Source organism: Callionymus lyra, chromosome 2 (assembly GCF_982586985.1).
Source record: "Callionymus lyra chromosome 2, fCalLyr1.hap1.1, whole genome shotgun sequence".
Lineage (NCBI taxonomy): Eukaryota > Metazoa > Chordata > Actinopteri > Syngnathiformes > Callionymidae > Callionymus > Callionymus lyra.
Genome location: NC_141819.1, coordinates 6,442,658 through 6,469,712, shown reverse-complemented (window position 1 = coordinate 6,469,712; position 27,055 = coordinate 6,442,658). Strand labels below are relative to the sequence as shown.

General features: G+C 42.1%; 3 protein-coding genes across 3 annotated transcripts; all 3 read right to left on the bottom strand.

Moving 5' to 3' along the window:
* Positions 1-1,782: 1,782 nt before the first annotated feature.
* Positions 1,783-13,197, bottom strand: zbtb37 (zinc finger and BTB domain containing 37). The gene is made up of 4 exons (XM_087783321.1): positions 12,782-13,197; positions 10,356-11,262; positions 10,187-10,286; positions 1,783-7,491 (listed from the first exon to the last, which is right to left on the bottom strand). Exons 2-4 carry the CDS (start codon positions 11,252-11,254, stop codon positions 6,799-6,801), a joined length of 1,692 nt encoding a protein of 563 aa, XP_087639447.1. The 5' UTR covers positions 11,255-11,262; positions 12,782-13,197; the 3' UTR covers positions 1,783-6,798.
* An 841-nt stretch (positions 13,198-14,038) lies between these two features.
* Positions 14,039-18,034, bottom strand: LOC148085187 (uncharacterized). The gene is made up of 5 exons (XM_087782213.1): positions 17,988-18,034; positions 17,685-17,717; positions 15,136-15,426; positions 14,468-14,755; positions 14,039-14,319 (listed from the first exon to the last, which is right to left on the bottom strand). Exons 1-5 carry the CDS (start codon positions 18,022-18,024, stop codon positions 14,111-14,113), a joined length of 858 nt encoding a protein of 285 aa, XP_087638339.1. The 5' UTR covers positions 18,025-18,034; the 3' UTR covers positions 14,039-14,110.
* A 2,358-nt stretch (positions 18,035-20,392) lies between these two features.
* On the bottom strand, positions 20,393-24,778 carry s1pr1 (sphingosine-1-phosphate receptor 1). The gene is made up of 2 exons (XM_087783320.1): positions 24,730-24,778; positions 20,393-24,131 (listed from the first exon to the last, which is right to left on the bottom strand). Exon 2 carries the CDS (start codon positions 24,006-24,008, stop codon positions 22,890-22,892), a length of 1,119 nt encoding a protein of 372 aa, XP_087639446.1. The 5' UTR covers positions 24,009-24,131; positions 24,730-24,778; the 3' UTR covers positions 20,393-22,889.
* Between the last annotated feature and the right edge of the window lie 2,277 nt (positions 24,779-27,055).

The following is a 27,055-nucleotide window of genomic DNA, read 5'->3' as shown; positions in this document are numbered from 1 at the left end:
TCGTGGTCCAGAGTTGCGTGGGGGAAGGTAGAAAGGTAGGGCTCAGAGCGTACCTTTAGCACATGCAACTCGGGGGAAGGAAAACATCATCTTGTGTTTCTACTACCGTTTCCTAAACAGGTCAGTGGTATGGAACATGTCTCATCTGCTACGAATGATCACAACACTATTTCAACTTTTTGAGTGTCATTGTGATACATACAGCGTAATGGCTGATGTTCACCGAATAGAGAGTTTTTCAAATTGTAAACTGTTGATACAAGTCAAGTGATTAGGAGTAAATCTCTGCTTGGAAGAATGTGAGAAGTCAACTAGTAGATCGAGGCAGGTTTGGTAAGACGTGGTCTGAGACAAACGTTCAAATGGTGCTGCGACCCCACCAGGTTCTTGAGTTTAAAGAAACTGGGCGCGCAATGAAACCATCACTCAAAGCCTCAGAGGAACTTCCTCAGAAATGTCATACTTTTAACATATTTTATTATGAGTACCGTCTTGGAGGAGGAGGAGCAGGTTCCCACGACGACCACTTTCCTTGGCTTCATGTAGCTTGTTACGGCTGCTGCTGTTCTCCCTGCCACGGTTGTCATTGTTGTGGCGTCAACCTCTGTACCCCCGAGTGGACCTCCTTCCTTCCCCCTCTCATCAGGTGTAGATGTGCCCTCGGCTGGACCAACACCTGCTTCCGTGCTTCAAGCCCAGCCACCATTTTCAAGGAGCTCTGGCCATGAACACAGATTAATCCGATACCGGATCTCAAATCCGAATCCGTCGTTCAACTTGAGGCGTCCTGGAGAGTCCCAACTACAAAAGGCAAATAGGCCTACCTGTGCGCCGTAGTAGATCCTGTCCTCCAGGTGTGCTGAGGAGGTCATTCACCTGGACCAGGTGGTGTCACCGCACCTTCTCAAATCACTCCAACAAACATGGCCTCTCTGACGCCACACGGTCCAAGATGGACATGTACTAAAATAAAGATAGCAAAAAAAAAAAGGCATATTTTCTGCATATTAAAGAGTAGTGCTAGTAATAATATTATTATTATTATTATTATTATCACTATTATTATTATTATGTACTGTTGCTCTGGTAAGATGTTCTTAAGTAAGCTTGGTAAGAGTAATCCATAGTAAAATTAAACATTATTTTTTGATCATTTTCAGAGTAATGTGTTCTTTTTAGAGTTATAGACAAAAATGTTTATTAATGTTAATGTAGCAACTGGAGCTCAGTTGTCTTCGTCTTCATCTTCGTCCAAAAAGACACTTAAAAGCATTCAAATACCTCCATATACTGCTCGTCTGTAACGTCCATCTTGGATTGAACTTCTTTGTAGCAGAAGCTAACATCCTGAACAGTCGGGATGTATGTATCTGGGTAACTATCACGACTGCTTCAAGGGTATACTGGAATTTACGCAATATTTTCCCTTCTTGATGTTCTGGTCGCTTGGGCAGTCAATGGGAATCAAAACATGTGACCAAAACTAGCTATAAGGAATATTTGTCTGAAAAAAGTCTGAGCTCACAAATTAACAGGACGTACAATATTTTTAAGTGGAAAATATCTTTAGACTAGAATAAGTGCATTTCCTGAAGAGAATGCAGTGTGAATGCTGTCAGAAGAAAGCAGGATCTTAATGTGTGTGGATGCTTCCCAGCATTCACACAATGATAAAGTTGAAGGAAATTGCGTATCTTGGGATCTGGTTCACAAGTGAGGGAATGATTGCGATAAGTACAAAGAACACAGTCAAACTGTCCAGAAAAAAAGAAGTTGCTGCTCGACACTTAAAGTGCTTTATTTCCTCGGAAGGAGATGCGACCTGCGAGTGATCTAGTGGTCATCGTGAAAGAAACGTCTTCACATTTTGTAACAAATCAACCTTTGGCCTCGCCCCTCCCTCCTCCCCCCCTCCACCTAATTTGAAACAGACACATGCAACAGAAATCATCTTCACATAAAAACAAAACCCTTCAGGTTCCTCTATGATGGTTTAGTATTTCTTAACAAACAAACGAAAAAAGTCATAAAAGTTAATTTACTAAAAAGTCTCGTCTCGGGACTCTTTTCTGATTCGATATATTAGGATACATTTGAGGAATCAACGAGTATATTTGAAATTGATTCATGAGTAGGCAAGTCGTGGTCAAGATTACTGATAGATAGATATTATAGAATCAAAGTTCAAACAGTAAACGTGAGAGGCAACAAAAACAATAAAGCGACACAACGGTCTCGTGAAGGAGACAGAATGAGGATGATGGCGATGCGGTCGTTTTCACAGTTTGACAAAAGAAAGAAGCGAGGGAAGCTTGAGGGAGGAAACCTGAGTGAGCGTCGAAAGGCGAGTCGGATTCCGTCACAGATTCCATCTTATCGGATGTTGGTGCTAATACTTGTACGATGTATTTAGCCCTGAACGCACGACACGTCGTCCTTTGACATTTTATTCTATCCCAACGACCTCTGATGACTCTTCCATCTTGGCGTTTCCCAAACACGGCAACCGTTTTTACATTTTTTCCCGGAAGTCTTTAGCTCCAAGGGACTCGTTGTATAAACAAAGTGGGGCGTGATTACAGCTGGAGGATGAGTGAAGCCATTAAGACATCATAATGGACTCTCGTAACCTCTTGTTCGCCCAGATTTCAGATCAACTTGATAAAGTAATAAGTTGAAAACGTCGTCATGTTGAGGAACTTACTCCGTCTTGGAGAGGAAGACTTCAACACGTACTACATGCGAGTCAGGAGAGCTGGAGTTTCACATCTGTTGCCCTTTAAGTAAGTGTCTGGACGACGGTTGGTTAACGTTGTCTGGACATAATGCGAGACTGAACATAAAAGCTTAACAGTTGATTCTTTTGATTTGCTCATCTGTGAGAGACTCGGACGACAACGTTTGGCTTCTGCTCACTCTGTGTTTCCGTCGCTCAAACCTTCCTCTACCTGGACTTGATCTGAAAATGCTTAAGCCGTTCTAGTTCACTTGAGCGAGCTGGTCAGAACCAGACTCGCACTTAACGGACCTGGTAAAAAAAAAAAAGAAGCTCTGAAGCAGATGTGTGTGAGTGATGAAATGGAGACGAGGTTAACTTCAGCACCACCGACACAATAGCGCCTCTTTGATCGAGCCAATCAAAGAGCGGCGTTACTTACAACCATGGTGACCGAGAGGTGTTGTGGTTATTGTGGTTACTAATATTTGTTCTGTACTGCACTGCCCTGGTTTGAATGTCTCTTACCTGCCGTAAATGACTTATTTACAGGTGAATTTCTGAGGTTTCACTGTTAGCATTCTGCTACTGAAAGGTAAACCGTATTACCGTGTGAAAAGAAAGATTCTGTATACCTGAAAGATCCTGATATAGCCTGAAAAGTGAGCGCGACCGAGCCCGGCCAGCTGTGGCGTGGACCCGAGCCGTCGGCTTCACTTGCATAAAAACTGGACCATCCATGAAGAAACTGCTTCACAGTCTCTTAACAGTAACAGCCGATCCGTTCCTGTGTAGGTTAGTCGTCTTCGCCGATATTCATCTGGAAAACGAGTCATTTTCAGTGTTCTTCGTTAATCCAAAAGTTCAGTTCAGTTTTTCGCTGATAAGTGCTAAAGTTGTTCTGAAGGCCGACACGGCCAAAGTCTTTCCTTTGGTTGCCAGGTGGTCCGGACCTGTTGCAACCCTCCAGGGAGGTCTTTGACCGCTGCAGAGGGTTTTCTTTTAAGTCCAGATCTGTGGACCCGGCTACTACATTCCAAGTGGTCAGACACGGTCTGGGATCGCAAACCTTGTCGCTACCCGATCATCGTCGGCCCGATCAGAACCATCTGTTGTGACCGAGGCATGGACTGCGCCATCTTGAGGTAAAAAATAAAAAAACGCTGCTAACTTTGTTACGGATGCGAACGCGAAACAGACCCTGTAGCGATGAAAACTGTAAATCATTTGATCAGAAACCTGAGTGTGTGTCTGTGACATCACCAGAAGAGCGACAGCCCATAATCCATTTCCTGTTTATCTAATGTGAATGTTTGATACTCGAGACACTTGTCTTTGTTTGAATACTCAATAAAATATTCTGTGTAACTTCATACCGGGACAGTACGACCACGGTAGCGCATCGGAACCCTTCCCTTCCTAACCAAAGTAAACGTGTTAATAAAATGTTACCTATTGTAGCAAACATTATATTTAGGGGTTTTTTTAGGCGTATGTTTTATCCCGTAAGAGCTGGAGTAGATTTCTGGAGATAGAGTGTCTGATCCTCTAGGATCGCTTCTAGAAAATAGGAAGCGATAGAATTGATGGATACTTTGCAAATAAAGAATAATATGACCAGTGAAATAAAGTGAGCAAAGTAATAATTACAATAAACCTGGTCAAGTTACACTAATTGGAATAAACCGTTATGACAACAACAACTTCATGTGTGATGAAAACAGTTTAAGCAGGAACTTAAAAAAGTTAATTTGTTGGTTGATGGAGTAAATAAAAATAAACAATAAGTCTATATTTATGTCATGTATGGCACAACAAATGTTGGCATCTTTGTACTTTTGTTATCAATTAGCAACAACTCTTGTATGATCTAAGAAAATGTGCTGTGGTTACGTAAGCATTTATCCAGAGGTATTTCAACATTACGGTCCAGGTTTCTAGCATTTGAAGAGGTAACGTGGTCTGGTTGGAGAAAATGTAGTTAGCGCTTTAGCTAGCAAGCCTTTGTACCTCAACAAATAAAGAGCAAAAACGATCAGTCCTGACTATGAAGTGATGGCGATCGAAGTATTTGCAAGTGTCAAGACACGTTGCAGAAGAGTCTAAAAACATGGAGGTCAAGAAGCTTGGTTTGCTATTCGTGTATATAATATGAGCTAAGATATACTTTAATTTAAATATATGTTTAGTAGTTTTTTTTAGAAGTTCAGACTTTCTAAATGTGCATCTATAGCTAAAGAATCTGATTTGTTCTTAATCTCTTCTCGGTTCATTTCAGTTGCCTTTTCACCAACAACAGATATTTCCAACCAGGTGACGACACAAATATCCAGAGATGCTTCCAAACCCGCACATTGTCGAAGCAAAAAGTGTCCCGAGAAAATGATAAAAAAAAAACTAAAAAAAAACAAGCAAACAAAGCATGTTTGTTAGAAAAATATCTGAGGAAAATAAAACAACGAGGAGCTCCGAGAGAGTATCGGAGCGCCACCCGGTGGTGCCATGCAGCCTGTATTGCGTAGTGATGAGAGGTAACTGAGCTGTGTAGCTTATCTGAGCCTGGACCGGGTCCAGAGAACCTGCTGGTCAGACAGCAGGCCCGCCAAATGTTTTTTTGTTTTTTTTTGTTTCAACAAAAATCCTTGCAAGATCAAAAACGCTATCGCCAAACAAACGAGTCCAGTGTGATCAGAGCTCATCGCACTTATGTACTCAGGAGGTTTGATTATACGATGAAAAACCTTTCAGTCGATGTGAAGATTAACGACAGGTCTTCCTAAGAGCTACTGGAACGGTGGTGGTTCCACTCAGTGGATCGTTTCTCCAGTTATAATAGATCTTTACCATGATTCCTCAAGGCCTCGATTTCTGCAAACACCTGCAACTATGAATTCCTAGTTCATTTTTGTGTAAAAATGGCGTCCATAATTTGAATCTAAACAATAGTAGAAGTCCATTGGAGATAGTAAGTTGATTTAGAGTTGATTTAATGTATTTAACGAGATGGACTCCATGATGAAAAGTGCTTTTAGTTCTTAGGAATGCAACCAAAATAGAAGTATAAAACCAAAAAAAAGCTTTTTTAAGAGATGGTTGTCGTTTAAGTTTTATATACATGACACCGGTACCAAACCAGGTCTGGCAAACTTTGTCCTAAAATGTTTAAGCCAGTTTTTGTTCTGTTTTTTCAAAATAAAATCCAAAGTGTAATTGCAATTTCAGTACATTTTCAAAAGGGACCGTTTTTTGTTCCGTTAGTACTATTTTGGCGGCTAAATCTTGTTCATGCAAAACAGTATTCATGAGGTAAGTAATCAATCTAATGTATATTACTTATAATATGGGTAATATAACCGTGTTATAAACATTTGTTGAATATCTGTAATTTTAAATCTTTACATCTAAATGATGCACCAAAATCTGTGTTTTCTTTTTAGTATCGTTACGCTTCAAGAGTTCATTCAACTTGTTTTGGAACCAGACTAGAGTCGGATTAAAACGCTTGTACTGACTTTACATGTTAGAAAGTTCTCACTCCAAATATTTGAAGACATAATAAAAGATGCTCTTTTTTTGGTTTAAGCGCTTACATTTTTTGTTGGCTCTGTCGTTTTTTTTTGTGCAAAAAAAGGTTCAGGCACATTCTTTGGTACCATCAATTACAACGTCCGGTTCAGCGGTACTGGACAAGCCGGTTATGTGCCGACTGTAGGAAGTTAAATCAGTTAACTAAACTGTTTAAAACCTTCTAAAGAGAACCCGCGTATCTGCGTTTTTACGCGAGAACTCCGATCACACTGGAATATTTTAACAGTCGTCCTTTTTTAAACATCGAGCCTTTTTTTTTGTTTTTTTTGTGCAACTTCACGTCTCAGCGCCGTAGCGGCACTTGATGAGCGAGCAGGACGATTACGGATCCAGCTGCTCCGGATTGTCTCAAGGCAAACATTTGAGGATTGGATCAGTACGACTGGTACGTTTGGCAACGATTTCTCACCGCTTTCGATTCCGTGACGTGAACCTCGAAACGACGACTGCAAATATAAAAAACATGTCATAGAAGCGAAGGCTGAACCACTGCATCATGTGGTGTACGAGGTCGTCGGAGTGTGTGGCGCTTCTTCATTGAGTTTCTTCTGCTCAGCTTGGTACGTGAAGGTAGATGCGGTTGCTGCAGTGATTTGAGGTGTTTCAGCATTCGATTGGCTTGAGGTGCAACAGGACGTGATCTCCACCACGTCCGCCCCTCGCCCCCACCCCGACCCGGAAGCGTGGGCTTCTTCCGCGTACTTGCCCCGGTCGCCGACGCCGCTCTCCGGCTCCTCCTGGCCGGGCGAGGCCTCGTCGTTGTTGTTGTGGCCACCTCGGGATGAGACGGAAGTGGTGGTGGTGGTGGTGGTGGTCTCCGGGGAGGCGCTGTGGGCCTCCTGGGGCTTGCTGTCGGGGTGGTTCTTGCGGAAGTGCTGGTTGAGGATGGCCTGGAAGGGGAAACTCTTGCCGCAGACGTGGCAGTGGAAGGGCTTGTTGCCCGTGTGCTTGCGGATGTGGTACTCCAGCTGATCCTTGCGCGTGTACTTCTTGCCGCAGATGCGACACACGAAGGGCGTGATGCCCATGTGCAGGCGCATGTGGCGGTCCAGGCTCCCTTTCTGGTTGAAGGACTTGCAGCAGTAGATGCAGGTGAGTCTGGGATTGTAGCGGAACCAGCGGTCTCCCACCTGCTCCCTCAGGTAGTCCTCGTAGCTGCCCACGTCAAACGCTGCATGTTCCTCGCCCTGAAGAGCAGCAACATTTCAAAGATAAGCCTCTGCTTAAATCAAGAGATGCACAAAGAACACGTTTGTTTTGCTGAGATTGCTCCTGATTCCACCTGTTTTAGAGCAGGGTTCCCCGAAATGTTGGTTAAGTAAAGCTACCCTACGAATTATCTGAAGGGCTACAAGTTTCATTTTCCTCTCAGTTATATATTTAAACGCAACCTTAGCTCTTTCCAATTCTTAATTAAGAACATTGAAGACATAAAAATAAACACTAACAATAAAAAACACTTAAAATGTTTGTTCATTTTTATGTAGCGCCCGGAGTAGGGATGTGGAGATTCAGGGACTGACGCAGAAGTTGAAAGACGACAAACAAAGATGGATAAATGAGCGACTGGTTATAATCCCGCGGGTCAAACTTGTGGATTTGTATCATTTTTTGCAGCCTGCACGTCAACATGACTCGCGCCATGTTCATGAAGTAGTAGTTGTAGGAAATAAGTATTTTTTAATTGCTAGTATTTTAAAGGGCCCCTAATGTGCTGATTTAAGTGTGTCTTAAATTGTTCTAGGACCTCTATTATACTCATCAGTATGTTTGTTTTTGCAAAAAACTCTCATTTTATAAAGATATATGCATTAGAAAATATGCTTAAACCCCACCCACTTTAAAATGCCCACTAATGCTGTGTCTCAAATTGCATACTTCTCTTAGTATTCTAGAAGTTAGTGTGCATCAGGATAGTGTACATACTAACTAGTAACTAATCCTCCACAGATAGTATGTCTCAAATCAAACTCTGCTGCTACACACTAACAGGAAATGACACAACAGCTTCTTCTTCTACTTCTATTTAAAGATGCTTTCAACCATATCTGCATATATATATATATATATATATGCAGATATAAATGACGCAACTTCTGTTAACAACGTTACTAAAATGGAGTCATTTAGTGTAGAAAGGGTCCATCGATCCATACTCAGTTTTATGGGTGTTTTAGTGACAATTAAGTGTGTATGGAGCACTACATTTACATACTAAGAATTGAGACGCACTGACGCACTAAAAATACTAACTTTGAGTACGCAAGTATGTGATTTGTGACATAGCATAAATCTCGACCAGGCAACCACGCCCACTCTGCTTCGATTGGTCATAAAAACACAAGTTGCATTTAAAGACTCACGTAAATTTCAACTCAGCCCTGAAAATGTTTTGTACATTAAAAACAAATAATTAAAATAAGGTTTGCTGCTTAGTGTAAACATAACAAAAACACCTAAAGGCAGAAGTAACTCTCACCATGTTTACATAAATGATTATTTTGCTTATTAACATGTAGGTACTTAACTGATTTAGAGCTTCTAGGAGACGACATTCAACATTTACAACATGTGAATAAGTCAGGAGAGTTGGGTTTTCACATAAGGTGCCCTTCAAGTTATTTTCTTTGAAGTGTTTGAAGTTTAACAGGTTTGAAAAAGTTTACATTCACATGAATTCCAATATTCTTGTTAATTTATTTATTAGATTTCTATTTTTACCTCTGTGAATACATTTCAATGCTCTTCCTGAACATACTGGACTATGTAATTTGTTATTATTATCATTTGTTTTGCTCAATTGAAAACAACCATTGGAGGAAGAGTGGATTCAAAAAGCTGACTAGACATTCTTAAACCATCAATAACTGTATCTATCGCCATAGCTCACTGTATAGCTCACTGTACAGTGTTTCGCTTCTTGCTCTTTGTTGAATTGCTGGGATCTATTTTTCCTTAATCAACTATAGTCTTATTTCAACTGTATAGTGTCTTGAGATAACTTTGTTATGATAAGACACTTTAAATAAAATTGAATTGAATTGAATTAAATTAATGGTCACATATCAAAACTCTCTTATAATGTAGTTCTATCGGGAGAAAATCATTTTTGAATCAAATCGTAACTGAAGAAGAACGATTTGTATCGCATAGTATAGTCCAGGGATTTAAGTGAATCTTATCGTATCGCTGGCGGTGTATCGAGACCCGTATCGAATCGGCCCTAGTGGTGGAGATATACACCCCTAGACTGGAGCTAGACTGGAGACTGGAGTTTTCCTGAACATTTCTTCTCATGTGGAGCTTCAATCCAAGAGTTACAGTCGAGCAGTCTGGAGGTATTTGGATGTTTTCAAGTGTCTTTTTGGACGAAGATGAAGACGAAGACAACTGAGCTCCAGTCGCTACATTAAAATGAACAAACATTTTTGTCTTTTACTCTACAAAAAACAAGATTACTCTGAAAATAATCCCAACTGTAGTCGACAGACTCTAGTTTTAAACATGAAGTTTGAAATTTAGATTAACTGTAACTTCAAATTCATTCGCTTTTCAAATTGAAACGTAAAAAAAAGTAAACGACACATTGTAAAAGGTCAATTCAAACCAGTGCATAAATGGGCGGAGTTGGTGACACTTATTTTATGGCATTCAGAGTAACCAGAAATTCAAGAAGGGATCTTGAATCCTGCACTAAGTGAGCCACTGGTGCGACACGATTTATGATTCATGATTTGTTTGCAGTTATTGAAGTTATAGTCGTTTACTAAAGAAAAAGTTAAGTAAAGACTGAATGGAAGTAGTTTCTGTACTAAAACTGACAATGGAATTTGACTTCCTTCAAATACATTTCTGGACGACACTCGTGGTGATCTCGGGTACCTGGGAGCTGGGCTGCCGGCCCTCATCCATCCTGCTGGGGGACTCGCTCTTGGCTCTCTGGCGCTCGGCCAGTACCACCACGCTGCCGCTGGGACTAAACCTGAGAAGCGAAAGGAACCTCCTGACATCCATCGAGTCAACAGTTTGAGGACCACCGGACGCATCCTACCGTTCCGACTTGCTCAACCTGCCGGACGGCTTGATGCCGCGGACGCCCGCCCCCCCCACGGGCCGAGCCACCAGCGTGCTGCGTCCCGAGGTGTCGATCATCACGGTGGCGCCCTCCTCCATGTTGGCGCCCTCCTCCTCCTCCTCCTGGTTCTCGGCTCCGATCCACTGCTCCATCCTCTCGGTCTTGATCCTGACCCCGTCCGCGCTGCTGCCCTCCCCGGCGCTGCCCGGCCGCTCCGCCTCGCTGCTGGTCTCCACGTACCACTGCCCGGCCCGGTTGATCCGCAGGATGGTGTCTTTGCTGGTTCTCGGCGCCACTTCCATCCCGCTCTGCTCCACGATTTGCAGAGGACTGAGAGGCTCCTCCACCGGGCTGATGGTTTCACTGACCTCCACACTTCCCTGAGTGCCCAGCAAGCGCAGACCTGCGTGTTGGCCGCCTCGGACCACCGCCTCGAGAGTCCCTCCGTCGGGCTCCTCCGTGGCCTCTTCCTCCAGGTCGGTGAGGCTGATCTTCAGGTGGATCCCCTCCAGGATCTGGGTGCAGCGGTCGATGATGTGTTGCATCTGCAGGAAGCTGGCGGCCGTCAGGTAGCTGATGATGTCCGCCAGCTGCAGGCAGAGCCGCCCCGTGTAGCAGAAGGACAGCAGCTGCTCGAACACGGATGGGTTGCGGATCACGGTCAGCGACACCGTGCTCATCTGGTTTAGGGACATGTGGTCCCGGAAGTACGGCGAGCTGGCGGCCAGCACCACCTTGTGGGCCCGGAAGCTCTGGCCCTGCACGTGGACCACGATGTCACACAGGCGGCCCTGGACGCGCAGCTGGTTCATGTGGGTGAGGACGGAGTTGCTGAAGTCTGGGATGTCCAGCTGGATGCTGCCGGAGCGCTCCATGCTGCAGCCTGCGGGGACAACACACACCACCTTCAGAACCTTCTTGATGGTAGCTACCTGGAGCAAGTCCTTGTGTCGACCCCGAAGATATTTTTAACTTCTTAGAGCTGCTTTTGACAACCTCAGGTGTGTGGACCGACAGAGCCACAGGAGACAACAAGATGATTAGGGCGAAGATGGAGACGATTTGTTTAAGATCAACTAATGAAACTAAACTCTCCTGACATGTAGTAAATATTAAAGTCTTTCTCTTCAAGATGCAGTAAGTTCCTCATCATGACCATGTTTTACATTTATTAATTTATAAAGTTGCTCTTAAATCTGGACGAACAAGAGGTTACGAGAGTCCATTATGACGTAATAATGGCTTCACTCCTCCTCCATCTGTAATCACGCCCCCGCTTTGTTTATACAACGAGTCCCTTGGAGGTGAGGATTTCCGGGATTGATGATGCGCAGTGACAAACTTACATTCCTGTTAAACATGCTAAATGTGCAACTCCTTCTGCATGTTAAAATGACTTGATAAAGTAAATGATGATAAAAAATAAATAAAGAGAAGAATGTCGACTTTCATTTGATATGCGACAAAGTTTAAGTTGTTAAACATTAAGTGTTTCTTGGTAGAAGTAAGTAAGTTTAAATGTTAACCATCACTTTAAGATCTCGACGTGCAAAAGGTGCCATGATTATCTGGTGCGTGACACTTTAGAAATTGAAGATAAACGTCAACATGTCATTAGCATGTAAAGATTATATTACGATATGTATTCAATTTTATACTTGACGTGATTTAAACAGTAAGATCTGAATGTAAACAGAAAGGTTTGGCGTTTTCTGAAAAGATTGTTTTTAAAAAAAGTGATCAGGGTCATCTTTAAAACACGGTAATTAACTTAAAAAGGGCATATTTATTTATATTAATAAATTCATATTTATATAGATTTTATACGAACAATTCCTTATGTCGAGGCTTCAATCCAAGATGTTCGAACGAGCAGTATTTGGATTTTTTTTAAGTGTCTTTTTGGACGAAGACGAAGACAAATGAGCTCCAGTCGCTACATTAAAATGAACAAACATTTTTGTCTATAACTCTAAAAAAGAACACTTTACTGTGACAATAATCCCAACATTAGTCGACATGAGGGCGAGTAGAACATGAGTGACGTTGAATTTCAGGTCAACTATCACTTTAAGTTGTTGAACCTGAAAACAGTGTTGAGTAAAAATATAAACAGAAAAAAAATCTGGTGATCATTACCTAAAACTTCTAATGTAAATTAATAATATATAAATTATATTATAATATATTAGAGAGTGTAAAGTGCAGCTTGTTTTGTTGATTTATTTTTACAGGTCACTAATGTCACCTGGATATGACGTCACATTCCATTCACCTGCCTGGATTACAAAAGTTATTCTGAAATAATTTAAAAAAAAAGATGACTTGGATCAGAACCGACGTTCGGTACCGAAGACCTCGAGGAGTCCAGGTGTCACGCCAGGTGTGCTGCGGGTTCTCACCTGAGGAGGAGGAGGGGGGACGCGGGGGAGGAATTCAATCTGGTTCCGAACCGTGGAGGACTCGAGGAATCGTGGATCTTCTAGCCCAGCATTCCGAGCCCGGCCCGGCTCACAGCAGCTCCACCCGACACTTCCTCCAGAGTCCCGCGGCTCCAGCGGCAGCTCCTGCGGACTCAAGGCCGACGAGCAGACACGGGGCTCGGGCGCCGGACCGACAGCTGCCGCTCTTCGGCCATCATTCCGCTGGAAGCTCGGTTCAGAACCGGTTCGGTGTCGCCCTCCGTCCGCAGCTGCTAGTTCTCATTTTCGCCTTCTTTTTTCTTTTTTTCCACGGTAGACGGGCCGAGGCTGCAGGACGGAAGGAGGGAAGGAAGAAAAACCGCGAGGGATTGTGGGAAATGAAGTTTCCACACCTGTGACGGGGGAGCGTCACCACGGCGAGAAGACTTCATTACCCTCCATGCACCGCAGCTACGCGGGGTCAGCGGAGTGAAGTTGAACATGTTCAGCGAACCTCTGTTGACCTGATCCGTGAAGTCACAACCCAGTTAAATATTATTAGTATTAGTAATACAATAGTTTATAATGTATTTAGTATTGATTAACATAAAATATATATATAAACTTTTTTTTTAATTTTCTTTCGTTTTTAATACAAATTATTTTTATTTTCAAAAATCAATACTTATACTAATGACCGAAATATATATACAATATGTGTGTGTGTGTGTGTGTGTTAGTGTGTGTGTGTGTGTGTGTGTGTGTGTGTGAAATAAATAAATCTTGTATTTAAATAAACTGCAAACTTTTATATCCCTTTATTGTTTTACCTACCTACCCTTTATTTGAAACTGTTATCATTGCTAATGCAGAGTAAGATATAAAACCATTTATTAAAATTTGTGGTTTTTTTTTAACTATATATACACTACTGCTATATATACTATATATATATGGCTATATACATGTTAGATATTTCATACATGTTTCGATTATTAAACTGCACAGTTGAAATATTGATAGTAGAAAAATGAAACTGCATATTGTTTGTATGTTTTGCAAAAATAAAATTTTGTTTTACCACTGACGCACAAATGAGTTATTAGTTAATGTGGAAGTAAATATAATCTTAAAAAAATATATATTTACAAAAACAATATGTTAAAATGAAAATGCTAAAAAGTATACCTGACATGCAAATTATTAATTGTAAATTCACTTTTTACTCAATAAATTATAGCAAATGAATTAAAACAATTTAAGAAGAATATTTTATTTTAGCATTTAGATAATAAATTCAATAGTTCAATAGCCTGATCGACAATAAGGTCACGAGTCCGACGAGAACTTCAGTCGGTCACCACTTCCCCCAGGACTAGTTTGGTCGGACACGGCGACGCAAGTGTTGTCGGACGACAGGTCTGTGCAGGAGGAACAGACGGTGACTGTCCTTCCTTCGCCTCCGTCAAACACCCGCTCGCCTCCTCCGTGTTCCAGCGACGCCCTGCAGATCATCGACGAGGCGGCTTCTGCCGCGTCTGAAAATAAAAGATGGAGTTCGAATAACGACAACGTGGAACTAAGCCGATCCTTAAATACAAAAGCAATAGGACTTGAGACGGAACCTTGAGGGACGCCAACAATGAAAACATAAATCGAGAATAACGTCTCGTTCGGTTTTCTTACCGACGACGAACATCATGCGGTGATCGCTGGCCTCGGAGCGAACGTACTGGCGTGTTTTGTAGCGACAGGTGAAGTTGACGGGCCTGAACGCCGTCGGCTTCAACCAGATGACAAGTTCTCTGCCGCTGATGTTGTAGGCGCAGGAGGCCGATTTGATCCGGTACTCGCCCCTGTAGAATTCACAGTGGGAGGACGACTCCGTAGGCGGGGGGGTGCAGGTCACCTCCACCCTTCCTGTTGAAGAGACGACCTGACGGCTGATGGAGAGGCTGGGGCTGGGGCGGCTACCTGGAGATGACAGTTTCAAATGCTGATGGAAGTTTGGCGTTGAGGTCGACCCCGATTCATTGGACCATCTATTCCTTGCATCCTATCCAAGATGCCCTAAACCTAACCCTAGTCCTAACCTTAACCCTAACCCTAACTCTAGTCCTAACCTTAACCCTAACCCTAATCCTAACCTTAATCTTAACCTTAACCTTAACCCTAACCTTAACCCTAACACTAGCCCTAGCCCTAGCCCTAGCCCTTACCATTACCCTAACCCTAGCCCTAGCCCTAGCCCTAGCCCTAACCCTAACCGAATTATGGGTGAACTATCACTCTAAGTTCTATAACTTTTCCCCTGAATCTAGGTTTTTCGGACATGTTGCAGAAAAGCGTCTCACCCCAGACGATCACCACGGCGCCGTCGCTGAAGGCCGAGGTGTACTGTTGTAGGGCATAGTCGCACTTGAATCGGACCACGCTGCCCACCTGCCTGGACCCCAACAGCTCGGAGGACGTCAGGCGGAAAGCGCAGACGTAGCCGCCGGCGATCATTTGTCTGAACGGAACGTCGGAACGTTCCCTGTACAGGCGACACGTCCCTCCGCTGTAGTCGATCGGAACGAGGCAGGTGATCGTCATCGAGTCGCCGTCCACGATTTCGTCGTCACTCGTGAGGATCTTGGGTTTATCTGTCAGGAAACGATGGAACACGGAACAATGCATAAATCCTTAACATCATTGTGGTAATATATTAATGGATAAAAGTATTATGACTGTTGGACATTCCTAAAGTAAAGGTTCATATAGTCGTTAGGGTTAAGATTAGGGTTAGGGCTAGGATAAGGGTTAGGGTAATGGTAAGGGCTGGGGTTAGGTTAAGGTTAGGACTAGGGCTAGGGCTAGGGCTAGGGTTAGGGTTAGGGTTAGGGTTAAGGTTAGGGCTAGGGTTAGGGTTATGGTTAGGCTTAAGGTTAAGGCTATAGCTAGGGCTAGGGCTAGGGCTAGGGCTAGGGCTAGGGTTAGGGCTAGGGCTAGGATTAAGGTTAGGTTTGTAATTAGTGGAATATGTTTATGAATACATGCTATATCAGCACTAATGTTAACTTCTCTGATGCAGGTCTTTAACCTTCAGTATTTTCCTACGCTGTTCTTATACGTCAAGCTCTAAATACACAACAGAGAGAAAAAGAATACATTAAATATTTTGAAAACGTGGTTTGATTACTGGTGTCATAAAAACAACTGTAAGTCGAGTTACAGCAAGTCATTGAAACCACAGCGTTGTCAGACTCGACTTTAACTGGAATATGAACATACACAGAATACATGCACAAAATATTTACATTTGAAGGCGTCAAACAAATGCCCAACCGACTGAAGTTCTTGTTGGACTAGTCTATTGAACTCCAGTGTAGAGCGTTATTACCAAAGACTGTGGAAACATGTTCAAATGTTGAAAGGTTCCGCAGAAACACGCTGATCAGCAAAGATTCACTTCCTTCTATTCCAACTTCCCTCTGAAATATATTCAGATGTATCTCCTGTGTCTGTTTGAAGTACATTATTATCAGATGATTTAAAATGGTCCAATAACAACATTGTATGGCTTCAGAACATCTACGCATCTGATGCCAGAACATATCGTTCATCACTGAACATTAACTGAACATCGTAGAAGTAGAAACTTCTATGTTACGACAACAGATGCGTCTTCAAGGCTCACTTCTACTTGACCTCATATCACAAGTTCTTGCTCTTTAAAGGCCAAAAGTTGCATTTTTTATTTTACTAAAACCACAATAAGGCAGAATGAGACACGGGTCAGACTGGTGGATGAGATATTACCTTTAATTGAACAGATTGTAAGTAAGTTATAGTTATTTGTAAAGAGCTTTTCCCAGACCAGGGTCACAAAGAACTAAAACAACAAATCAATACACAGTTAAAATATTTCAAAAGGTCAAGACAACATATAGACAAACACAGCAGCTTTAAAGATATTTTAAAAAAGCACAAATAAATATGTCTTCTACTGCTTGTTTCATACTCAAACCTTGAATATTATATTCTCATCTGATCTCCTCTAGAATGGTGAACAGGGTGCAACTATCACTCTCCTGACATAATGTTATTCAAGACTCAGTAAGTTCCTCATCATGACCATGTTTTCCACTTGTTACTTTATAAAGTTGCTCTGAAATCTGGACGAACGAGAGGTTACGAGAGTCTATTATGACTTAATATTGGCTTCACTCCTCCTCCAGCTGTTATCACGCCCCCGATTTGTTTATACAACAAGTCCCTCGGAGGTGGAGACTGACGCGCGGTGACACACACACACACACACTGATGTGCAATAGAGTTACACATCACAACAACACACACACACACACACACTGATGATACAATAGAGTTACACATCACAACAAAACACACACACACACACACACACACACACACACACACACACACACACACACACACACAAACTGATGATACAATAGAAGTCCAACCTCACAACAACACACACACACTGATGATACAATAGAGTTATACATCACAACAAAACACACACACAGATGATACAATAGAGTTACACATCACAACAAAACACACACACAGATGATACAATAGAGTCACACATCACAACAACACACACGCACACACAAACTGATGATACAATAGAAGTCCAACTTCACAACAACACACACACTGATGATACAATAGAGTTATACTTCACAACAAAACACACACACTGATGATACAATAGAGTCACACATCACAACAACACACATGCACACACACACATTGGTTGACATTTTAAGTAACGGTTACACACTGAGACTTGGCCTTGAAGTTCCAAACTATCCACTGCAGAAAAACCTTGAACACGTGTTGAACAAAACAAAAATCAGGTGATAAACCAGTGACAGAACCAGTTACTGACCTTGAGCTCTCTGTCCAGAGGCCACTCCAGCACCTGGAATGACAAAAATGAGTAGAAGAAGAAGAACAGGAGTGGACGAGGACGGGAAGGGTTGAAGCATCACATGAGCTACATTAGAACAACAATCATTTTACTGCTAAAAGACAAAGAAGGAGAGTGTCCTGGAGTGATAGACCTGCTGAAGGGTTTAGGGTAAAAACTGGATCTCAAGCGAATGACAAACTCTCTTGTGTTCACCAGTACTTTTCTCTGGTTAGTTCTGGGATGAAAGTTTGACTTTTAAAAAACAAGTGTTGAACTCACAGCTCAGGAACACAGCGAGGAGACACATCAGTTCCATTCTCAATGGAGTCCAGTTGTGACGGACAAGGTCCGTCTATCTGGTTTAAGCATTAACTAGTCATGGACCTTAAACCAACCCCCTGCTGTTTCGACATTCCTGCTCTCGTTTTTATCAGGATCCAAATCGACCTGGTGGTGTGTTGACGGGAGAAAGACAAAACTGAAAAGATGAAAACTAAACCTGAAACTCTGGTTATTGATGATGATACGGTTCCAGGGTTGAGTCAGTACTTGGGTGACTTAGGTCAGTCTGTCAAACTGAGCCTGAGAAACCTGGGTGTTGTATTTGACAAAGACATGTCTCTAGTTCAACCCGAGGTCAACACAAACACAGACATAAACAAAAATATTAGATTATATTCCAGCTCTCTAGTGAATGATGAAGATGAAGATGAAGATGAAGATGAAGATGAAGATGACGATGAAGATGAAGATGAAGATGAAGATGAAGATGATAATTCCAGCCACTCGTGTTTGTATTTGACCACGTGGTGGCAGCAAACACACAAGTTACCCTCCTTAGATGATCAAGAAGAAAGAAGTGGAATTGGTAAGTGTTCGTTAATTGATTAGTTGGTTGTAGATTTAAAAAGTAATCCCCTACATTTTATTTGTGCGCCACGGACCAGTTAAACGTTATATTCAAGGACTGACCTTCATTTAAAAATCATTTTCCCACCAGTTTATAGGTTTATTTCTTCACTGAAACGTTTATTTTGTCAAGATACTCATCGACATGTGAGTTTAAAGAGACAGTTTCTAACTGTTCTGAGGAGATTCAAGCCTGTTGATGATGATGATGATGATGATCACAGTCAGTCATGTGATGCACACGTATGACCACGTGGTGGCGATGATGCTCCAGTTACCTTCAGTGTGCTTTCTGGTTCCTGCAGGTTCTTCTGGTTCTCTTGATGTTTCAGATCAATGTCTCACGTGTGTGGTCTTGACCCAGCGAACCTGAAGATCTTGAATAACCTCATACTACGTCACACAACCTTTTCACGCGAGATGTTGAGGAGAGAAACACCTGTGAGTCACACCTGCTGATGGTGAACAAGGGTTTTTACGACACGTCTGCTCCGAGGAACAGTTTCAGATTTTTGTGTGAGTCGCTACTGAAAAAGTGAATTTTAAATGCATTTTGAATAGATATTATTTATGTATATTCATACCATGGACCTGTTTTTAATAATAATACTTTTCTTAATTATGTTTTCAACAGATGTAATTGTGATCTTTCATCATCAGTGTGTGTGTGTTGTAGTTATGTGTGACTCTATTCTATCATCAGTGTGTGTGTGTTGTGATGTGTGACTCTATTCTATCATCAGTGTGTGTGTTGTTGTGATGTGTGACTCTATTCTATCATCAGTGTGTGTGTGTTGTGATGTGTGACTCTATTCTATCATCAGTGTGTGTGTGTTGTGATGTGTGACTATTCTATCATCAGTGTGTGTGTTGTGATGTGTGACTCTATTGTATCATCAGTTTGTGTGTATGTTGTTGTGATGTGTGACTCTATTGTATCATCAGTGTGTGTGTTGTTGTGATGTGTGACTCTATTCTATCATCAGTGTGTGTGTGTTGTGATGTGTGACTCTATTGTATCATCAGTTTGTGTGTATGTTGTTGTGATGTGTGCCTCTATTGTATCATCAGTGTGTGTGTTGTTGTGATGTGTGACTCTATTGTATGATCAGTGTGTGTGTGTTGTTGTGATGTGTGACTCTATTGTATTATCAGTTTGTGTGTATGTTGTTGTGATGTGTGCCTCTATTGTATCACCATTGTGTGTGTTGTTGTGATGTGTAGATCTATTGTATCATCAGTGTGTGTGTGTTGTTGTGATGTGTGACTCTATTGTATCATCAGTGTGTGTGTGTTGTTGTGATGTGTGATTCTATTGTATCATCAGTGTGTGTGTGTTGTTGTGATGTGTGACTCTATTGTATCATCAGTGTGTGTTTGAACAAAACTCTCTTCTCATTTAAATATTTACATTAGAAAATCATCTTAAGCTCCGCCCACTGAAAACACTTAGTTTTCTGGAGATTAAATCTTGTTGACCATAACCACACCCACTCTGCTGTCATTGGTCAAACATGGAGGTTTGTCACCGCGCGTCATCATCCCGGAAGTCTCTACCTCCAAGGGACTTGTTGTATAAACAAAGCGGGCGTGATAACAGCTGGAGGAGAGAAGCCATAATGGACTCTCGTAACCTCTCGTTCGTCCAGATTTCAGAGCAACTTTATAAAGTAACAAGTGGAAAACATGGTCTTGATGAGGAACTTAAACAACGTTTGAAACATGTCAGGAGTTTTCCCTTTAAATCACACCCGAAGGAAAAGAGAGCAACATGGTTTCATCATCTCCTTTATTGATATTATTTCACTGGCAGCAGCGTCTCTGCACTAACAACAACCAGACTGACACGAAAAAAACAACCACTTCTCTTCCTCAAGTATAAATTAATAACGCTACACTAAAGCTAAAAAAAAACTATCATCTCCAAGTCAAACAGGAAGTAGAAAATACATTCTGACGTTGCTACGACTTTGTACACCGTTACAATTTTACAAAAGAGAAAACACGACACAACAGGTGGATTCAAAGCTCGGCTGCTTCTACGTTTAAATACATACATGTGAGATCAGTGGAACCACGTCGCGAGGAGTCGAGGGAGGAGTGTCGTAGAGCAACGTTCTGGCACCGCCGGACGTGAAACCTTTGAGCGCCGTCACAAAATGAATTGAACTTTAATATCATATGGACGGCGGCTTGAACAGGGAGCTAGAGATCAATAATCACATTTATGGATGGAAAAAACTAACTTCACAACATTTTAAGAAGTGGACGGAAGTAAATTTGCGTTTAGACATTAAATGTTTGCCCCTAAAACAACCCTCCCATCATTCTCTGTTTTCATTTTGGCAAGGTTGAGATTTTACAGAACAAAAACTCTCGAAAACTCTTTTCGGAGCCACAAGTTATTCATCTTAGGTAACAGTATTGATTTAGTTGTCCATGGTTTAACCAATAGTCACATGACCCCAACTTGGTAGGAAAACAGACCTAAATTACCAAAATGAAAACTCTTCTCTTACTAAACTAAAACTCTCACTCTTGATGGCAAAACTTTCACAATTAATTATGGCTTAAGGTAGTTTTTTTTATGATTGGTTTAAATTTGGAACAATCATGACTCAATATATCCAACAATTATTTTACCGATTTTTTTTCTTCACTACATAACTTGTATGTAGTGACTTATGTCTGGTGAGTCTGTGAGTGTCATGTGACCAACAAACTTCGTTACAACAATGGCTCAGAGATGTTTTAGGTACTTTTTCGGAAAGATTAAAACCAGAAACCGACAAGAGCGACGGACTTTCCAAGACTTTAGTCCTTATTCTGACACTGGGCACTGACTATAGATCATGTGACAGAAGGTTTTCTTTTGACTGACATTGAGCATCAAACTCCTTTGAAATGTTTCCAGAAAAGACACGTAGAATTGATCGATATATTGATTCAAAATATATAATTATCGTGGGAAGCCTCAAGTATTCGTGCTCGCTAAAGATTCAAAGATACAATTGATTTTGTTGTTCTATTAGCATTAAGCTAACAAGTTAATTTCTCCCTTTTTTTTTGAAACTTAGAAAGTAAGACTCAGAACTGTCAACTAACAATCAATGTTTTTCTCTGAATCTACCATTTTAAATACTCTTGAATACTCTTCTGCGGTGAGGTATCAATGAGGACGTGATGCTAACAACCGCCGTGAAGCCGAGGAACATTTTTCGAAACTTGACAACGAACGTATCATCAGATTTAGCTTCAACTACGATTTCAGGGAGTTGTGTCATTGAACTAGGAAGTCAAAGCACATTGTATACATTGAACTAAACTCTCTCCATATGATCCCAACAGCAGTTGTGTTTGTCTGAAGAAAAACAACCTTTAGAAGCTGCACATTTGGGTTGTTCCAGTGGAGCTCAGCCACTGCAAGAGCGTGACCCTTTGAGACGAACATGAGTCACTGCAGCACTTTTCCTTTCTAATTCGCAAGTGCACCAACTATGGGCATTCTCCAGAAAATGAGAGCCCAGTTGTTTTTCTTGGACCGGGCGACCAAACTCACAACTCTGTGCTTAAAATTGCGGTTTGGGGGGGAAGGATCCTAAAGAAACCCCTGAAGCAGATCGAACCACAGCTCCGAGATATTTTGGATTCTTCTCGTACAGTTTGAAACTTCAATACCAACTGGTCATTGTTTCTAATTGCGACCTAAGAGACCCAGTAAAAAACCTCTTGGAAGAACTACAGAGATGGTTTTTATAAGCCTCGGTCTGTTTTAAGCCCTTTTGTGACCCAGAATAAGAGACGGAACCCAACAATAACGCGGTCACTCGGTGCTAGAAAAACAAACCATGATGATGTGACTTTGTCTTAAGGACGGCGTGACTCGACCGCACGAGCGTCAGGAGGTGCCAGAATCGTTGACGGATATTTTCCGAAGAGCTCTGAATTCACCTGCAGGGGACAGAAGAACTGACGGTTTCTTAAATATCGGACGGTTGTACTTTTTTTAAGTGCTACAAGTTCTAGCTGGTCTACGTATGTCAGTACTAAGTCCGCTCCTTCTACCATCGCACCTCCGTGAGCATGGAAACTTCTTATTGCGTCTCAAGCACCAAGATCCACTCTTAGTGGCGATGTTCTCCGTTACTCCCCAGTGTCACCAGTTTTAAAATCACCGTAAGTGCAGTGAGTCCTGATCGAGGGGAAAAGACGTCACCTAGCTGTGTTGACACCAGTCCGACTACTCTGTACATCCACATGGCGGGCCGTCCTTTAGGACGAGGAGGTGATGTTTGCCGAGGACACGACCGTCGTCTCGCGGGGTAAGTACTCCGGCTCGTCCTTGTTGGGGTGAGAGGAGTTATCCGATTTGCTGCGGCTGAACTCGGCCCCCATGATGGGCCCTGTGAACTTGGCCCTCGGCCGGAGGCAGGAGGTGCAACAGAGCAGCGTTTTGAGGAAGGCACGCCGCATCTCGTTGCTGGTTAGGGTGTAGATCAGCGGGTTCATCGCCGAGTTGAGGACCGCAAGTGCCAGGAACCATTCCGCCTTGTACAGGATTGGACAGGCGAGCGTCTCGCAGGCGGCGTCCAGCAGCAGGAGGATGAAAAGCGGCGCCCAGCACGCTATGAAGCAGCTGAGGACAATGATGACGGTCTTGAGGAGGGCCATGGATTTCTCGGAGCTTTTGCTGTTGGCGTTGGCGTTGCGGCCGTTGGTCACCTTGCGGAAGCTGAGCGTGCGGCTTCGCGTGCGCACCAGCACGTATATGCGGGCGTAGAGCGCCACGATGGCCATGAGCAGAATGCTGAAGACGGTGGTACAGAACAGGATGTAGGTCTTGTGATAGAGCGGCAGCACTGTAGAGCAGCGGCTCAGGCTATCGATGCAGTTCCAGCCCATCACGGGGAGGCCGCCCAGGACCGCCGCGATCATCCACACCGTGCTGATGAGCAAGAAGACACGGAACGTGTTCCCGTTGTTGTGCAGTTTCATCTTCAGCATGGTAAGGTGGCGCTCGATGGCGATGGCCAGCAGACTGAAGACGGACGCGGCCAGGGCCACAAACATACTGCCCTCCCTGAAGAACCACTGCGTGGGCGTCAGCTTGTAAGTGTTGGCGCCAGACAAGAGGATGTTGGCGGTGTAGACAACACCTGCCAGCAGGTCAGACAGCGCCAGGTTCCCGATGAAGTAGTACATTGGCTTGTGGAACTTCTTGGTCCTCCAGATAGTGGTCAGGACCAGGATATTCTCCAGGATGATGAAGCAGCATACGATGATGAAGATCACGGAGTCCGCCTTCAGACCGGCGTCCGGGTCTGTCCGGCGGTACTTGCCGGTGAAGTTGTAGTGTTTGGCGATCAGGTCGGAGTAGGTGGACTCAGCCATGGCCTGCAGGTGCGACAGAAGTCCGGAAGGGGGCGCAAAAGCCTCGGTGGAGCCGGTTCTACTCCTTCATGTCAGGTGGTGACTGGAGAGGTGAGAGTCCTGCCGCTGCACCAGAACATGGTCCTGCAGGGAGACCCGAGAACGTCAGCAACACCATCAGAAACCTCCAAGTCGCTCGATTAGAAACAGAAACAGCGCCAAAGTATCCTTGAAACATCAGATGAATAAATAGATCTGCTTTAAACCTGAGAATAAATGATTGATTTAAATTTTTAAAACTGAACAAAAGCAAAATAGTATGTTTGATCATATTTATGATGACTACAGTCAGACATGTCGCTTATTTTTTAATACTTGTTTTTTTAGTTGTTTTTTTTCATTCACAAACGATACAATTAGAATTTTACTGTCGTTGCATGAGTTTGATAATCTCAGAAATATGACGTAATTCACCAGAAATAAAGACTATTTTTGTTCACAGATTTAAACGCGTCGTTTTGTCTCAGAGTTTTGAACGATTTAAAGATTTTGAGGAGTCGAGGCGGGTTCGTCTCCTCCTCATCTTCCATAGTTTCTCATCACGCACAGGAAAAAAAGTCCCAAATGTACAGAAACCGTTTCATTTCTGCTCATAAACCCTTCAAACGACGTGTCCTCACACGTTACACAACCACTGGACGCGACGCGCACAGTTTGAATTGAGATTAAACAGAGTTTTTACCTTCAAAGTCCGGAGACGAACAATCCAAGTGCAGCTCAATGGACCCGAGCGGACACACGCGCGCCCGCACGCACGCACGCACACGCGCGCGCAGCGCACACACGTCACGAAAACAAATCCTTCAAAGGAATCGAATGATTTGACATCAGAGATCGATGAGATGGAAATGTGTGATTTAATGGGTTTTTGTTATTCAACGAGGAGATGAAGTTAAAGGTAAAATAACAATATAACGTCGAATCACTGTGACGTGGTTAAATAAAAGAAGAAGAAACGTTGAGGGATCAGTTGTTTTATTTTAAATATCAAACACTTATTATATATATTGAAAAAAATACGTGTAACCAAAAACTTGAATATAATGTTGATAAATAAAGTAACATTTATTTTTAAATTAAACATTACATTCCTCACAACACGACTAAACAAAGAGAAAAAGAAACTGTAAAGAAAGTAGACGTAAAAAAAAATGTAAAAAAAAAGATAATTGTTCAAATGAATATTAATTCATTATTTATTATTCATTATTTCCTTCGAATTAAATGTCAAAAAGACATATTACATAGTATTTGTCCAAGAAAAAAACAATATAATCAAAATGAATAATAATAAAATATTTGTTACTTGTGCCGAAAAAATAAATAAATATATATAATGTATTCAATTAAAGACAAATCAGCTGAAATACACCTTTCAAACAATGTAAGGAAGAAAAATAAATAAATAAAAGTAATAAAACATATGAAGGTAAAACTATTCATAAACATCAGAGATAATCAAGAATCATCATTAAAGATTTTTTTTTTTAAGAGTTTAAAAGGTTACGAGTGAAAAAACAATTGAACAACACAACAACAAAGCATCACAAGAAAGAAAAGGTTTAAATAAAATAAATAAAATAATTAAAATCCACACCTAAACTACTCTCAGCACTAATGTCTGGGGTCGAGTGATGAACAAAAACAACAAATCAAATACATGATCGGGGGTGAGACGTCTTTGTGAAACATCCAGCTGCCCCCCTGTCTGACCTCCCCGTCACCTGACCTCCGACCCCGGCAGAAAGAGAGGTCATCCAGCATCAGATGATGAACAGACTCTTCACACCTGCTCACTCCACTGCCGAGACAAACATCTACGTCTAAAGTCTCGTCTTTTGATCCGATGAAATGATCTGAGGTTACACACATTTGGTTGAAATGGACTCACAACGTAGAAGAGAGTCACATAAAGATATACATTAATATACATTGAGCCTCTTCTGGTTCTTCGGCAACTAACTTGATGCTCTCTGGTACTTCCTGGTCTTTGGTTTCTTTGGTGAAGTTGGAAAAGTTGACCCGGCTCAGTCCACGTCGACCCGGGGATCCCGGGGGTTCTGCCGGAAATACAAAGTTCCAGGAAGTCGTCAACCAGCCATCACATGACATCACGCGTTCTCCCACACTCAACCGACGGATGACGCACAGGCTCAGAGAGGTGCATTGTGGGAGTCGCTTAGAGGACCTTGACTTCCCGTCATTGTCCACCTAAGGGTCAAGGGCTTTTCCGCCGCGGTGCGACCGGGTCCTGGTGACCTCCGGACCGGCGTCAAAGATACTCTCACCTGAGGATGGAACTAGTTGAGCGAGGTGTGATGGAAGACGATGATATGAACCTGTAGTTACGACTCTTAACCGACCCGGTTAGAGTCATGTTAGATCATCAAACTTGAGGAACCAGGTCTATCTTAGGCTACAGTTCTCAGCAGTGTTTTTTTTTTAACTTTCAATTCTAATGAAATTCTCACTTTCTTAGTAAACTAAGTGTATTTCCCGCCTTCCCTTTATGGGTTAACGTGTTAAACTAACACATGTTAACTTTGACAAACCATCAAATCAAACGTGTCTATTTCTAACCAAGTTCATCACCATTAGTTAATAATTAAATAACATTTTAAACTTTTCGATTTAACTGAGTCTATTAGAAATGTCCTAGTTTCATCTTTAACTTTCCTAGATTACCAGATCTATCTCCAGGACTAGTTTAACGAGTCAACTTACAATCTTTTTTTTTAGTTTTTAAAGTAAATTTTAGACGTTGTTATCAAAGTCAATTCAGAGCTTAGCTTTTGTCAACTTCTTTATTTTGAACGTATCCAACAAGATTACCAGATCTAATTTCAATATCAATCAAATCAATTTCATAGTTAACTAGTTAACCTAGTCTACTAGGAATGAGTTTATGTTTTAACCTTCCAGTCAAACTTTCCTAGTTTCTATTTAATGTTTATAGTTTATTCTTGTTTGTACAGTATCTGCTTTTAGCAATTTCTATTATAGGTTGT

What these genes read in the sequence shown, in the direction of transcription:
- zbtb37 (XM_087783321.1), bottom strand. Translation starts at nt 11,254, where the DNA reads ATGGAGCGCTCCGGCAGCATCCAGCTGGACATCCCAGACTTCAGCAAC. An exon ending in AGGTTGAGCAAGTCGGAACG is followed by an intron (nt 10,287 to 10,355) that starts GTAGGATGCGTC and finishes TTCGCTTCTCAG; the next exon opens with GTTTAGTCCCAGCGGCAGCG. An exon ending in GCCGGCAGCCCAGCTCCCAG is followed by an intron (nt 7,492 to 10,186) that starts GTACCCGAGATC and finishes GCTGCTCTTCAG; the next exon opens with GGCGAGGAACATGCAGCGTT.
- LOC148085187 (XM_087782213.1), bottom strand. Translation starts at nt 18,024, where the DNA reads ATGGAACTGATGTGTCTCCTCGCTGTGTTCCTGAGCT. An exon ending in CCTCGCTGTGTTCCTGAGCT is followed by an intron (nt 17,718 to 17,987) that starts GTGAGTTCAACA and finishes TTGTCATTCCAG; the next exon opens with GTGCTGGAGTGGCCTCTGGA. An exon ending in CTCTGGACAGAGAGCTCAAG is followed by an intron (nt 15,427 to 17,684) that starts GTCAGTAACTGG and finishes GTTTCCTGACAG; the next exon opens with ATAAACCCAAGATCCTCACG.
- s1pr1 (XM_087783320.1), bottom strand. Translation starts at nt 24,008, where the DNA reads ATGGCTGAGTCCACCTACTCCGACCTGATCGCCAAACACTACAACTTC.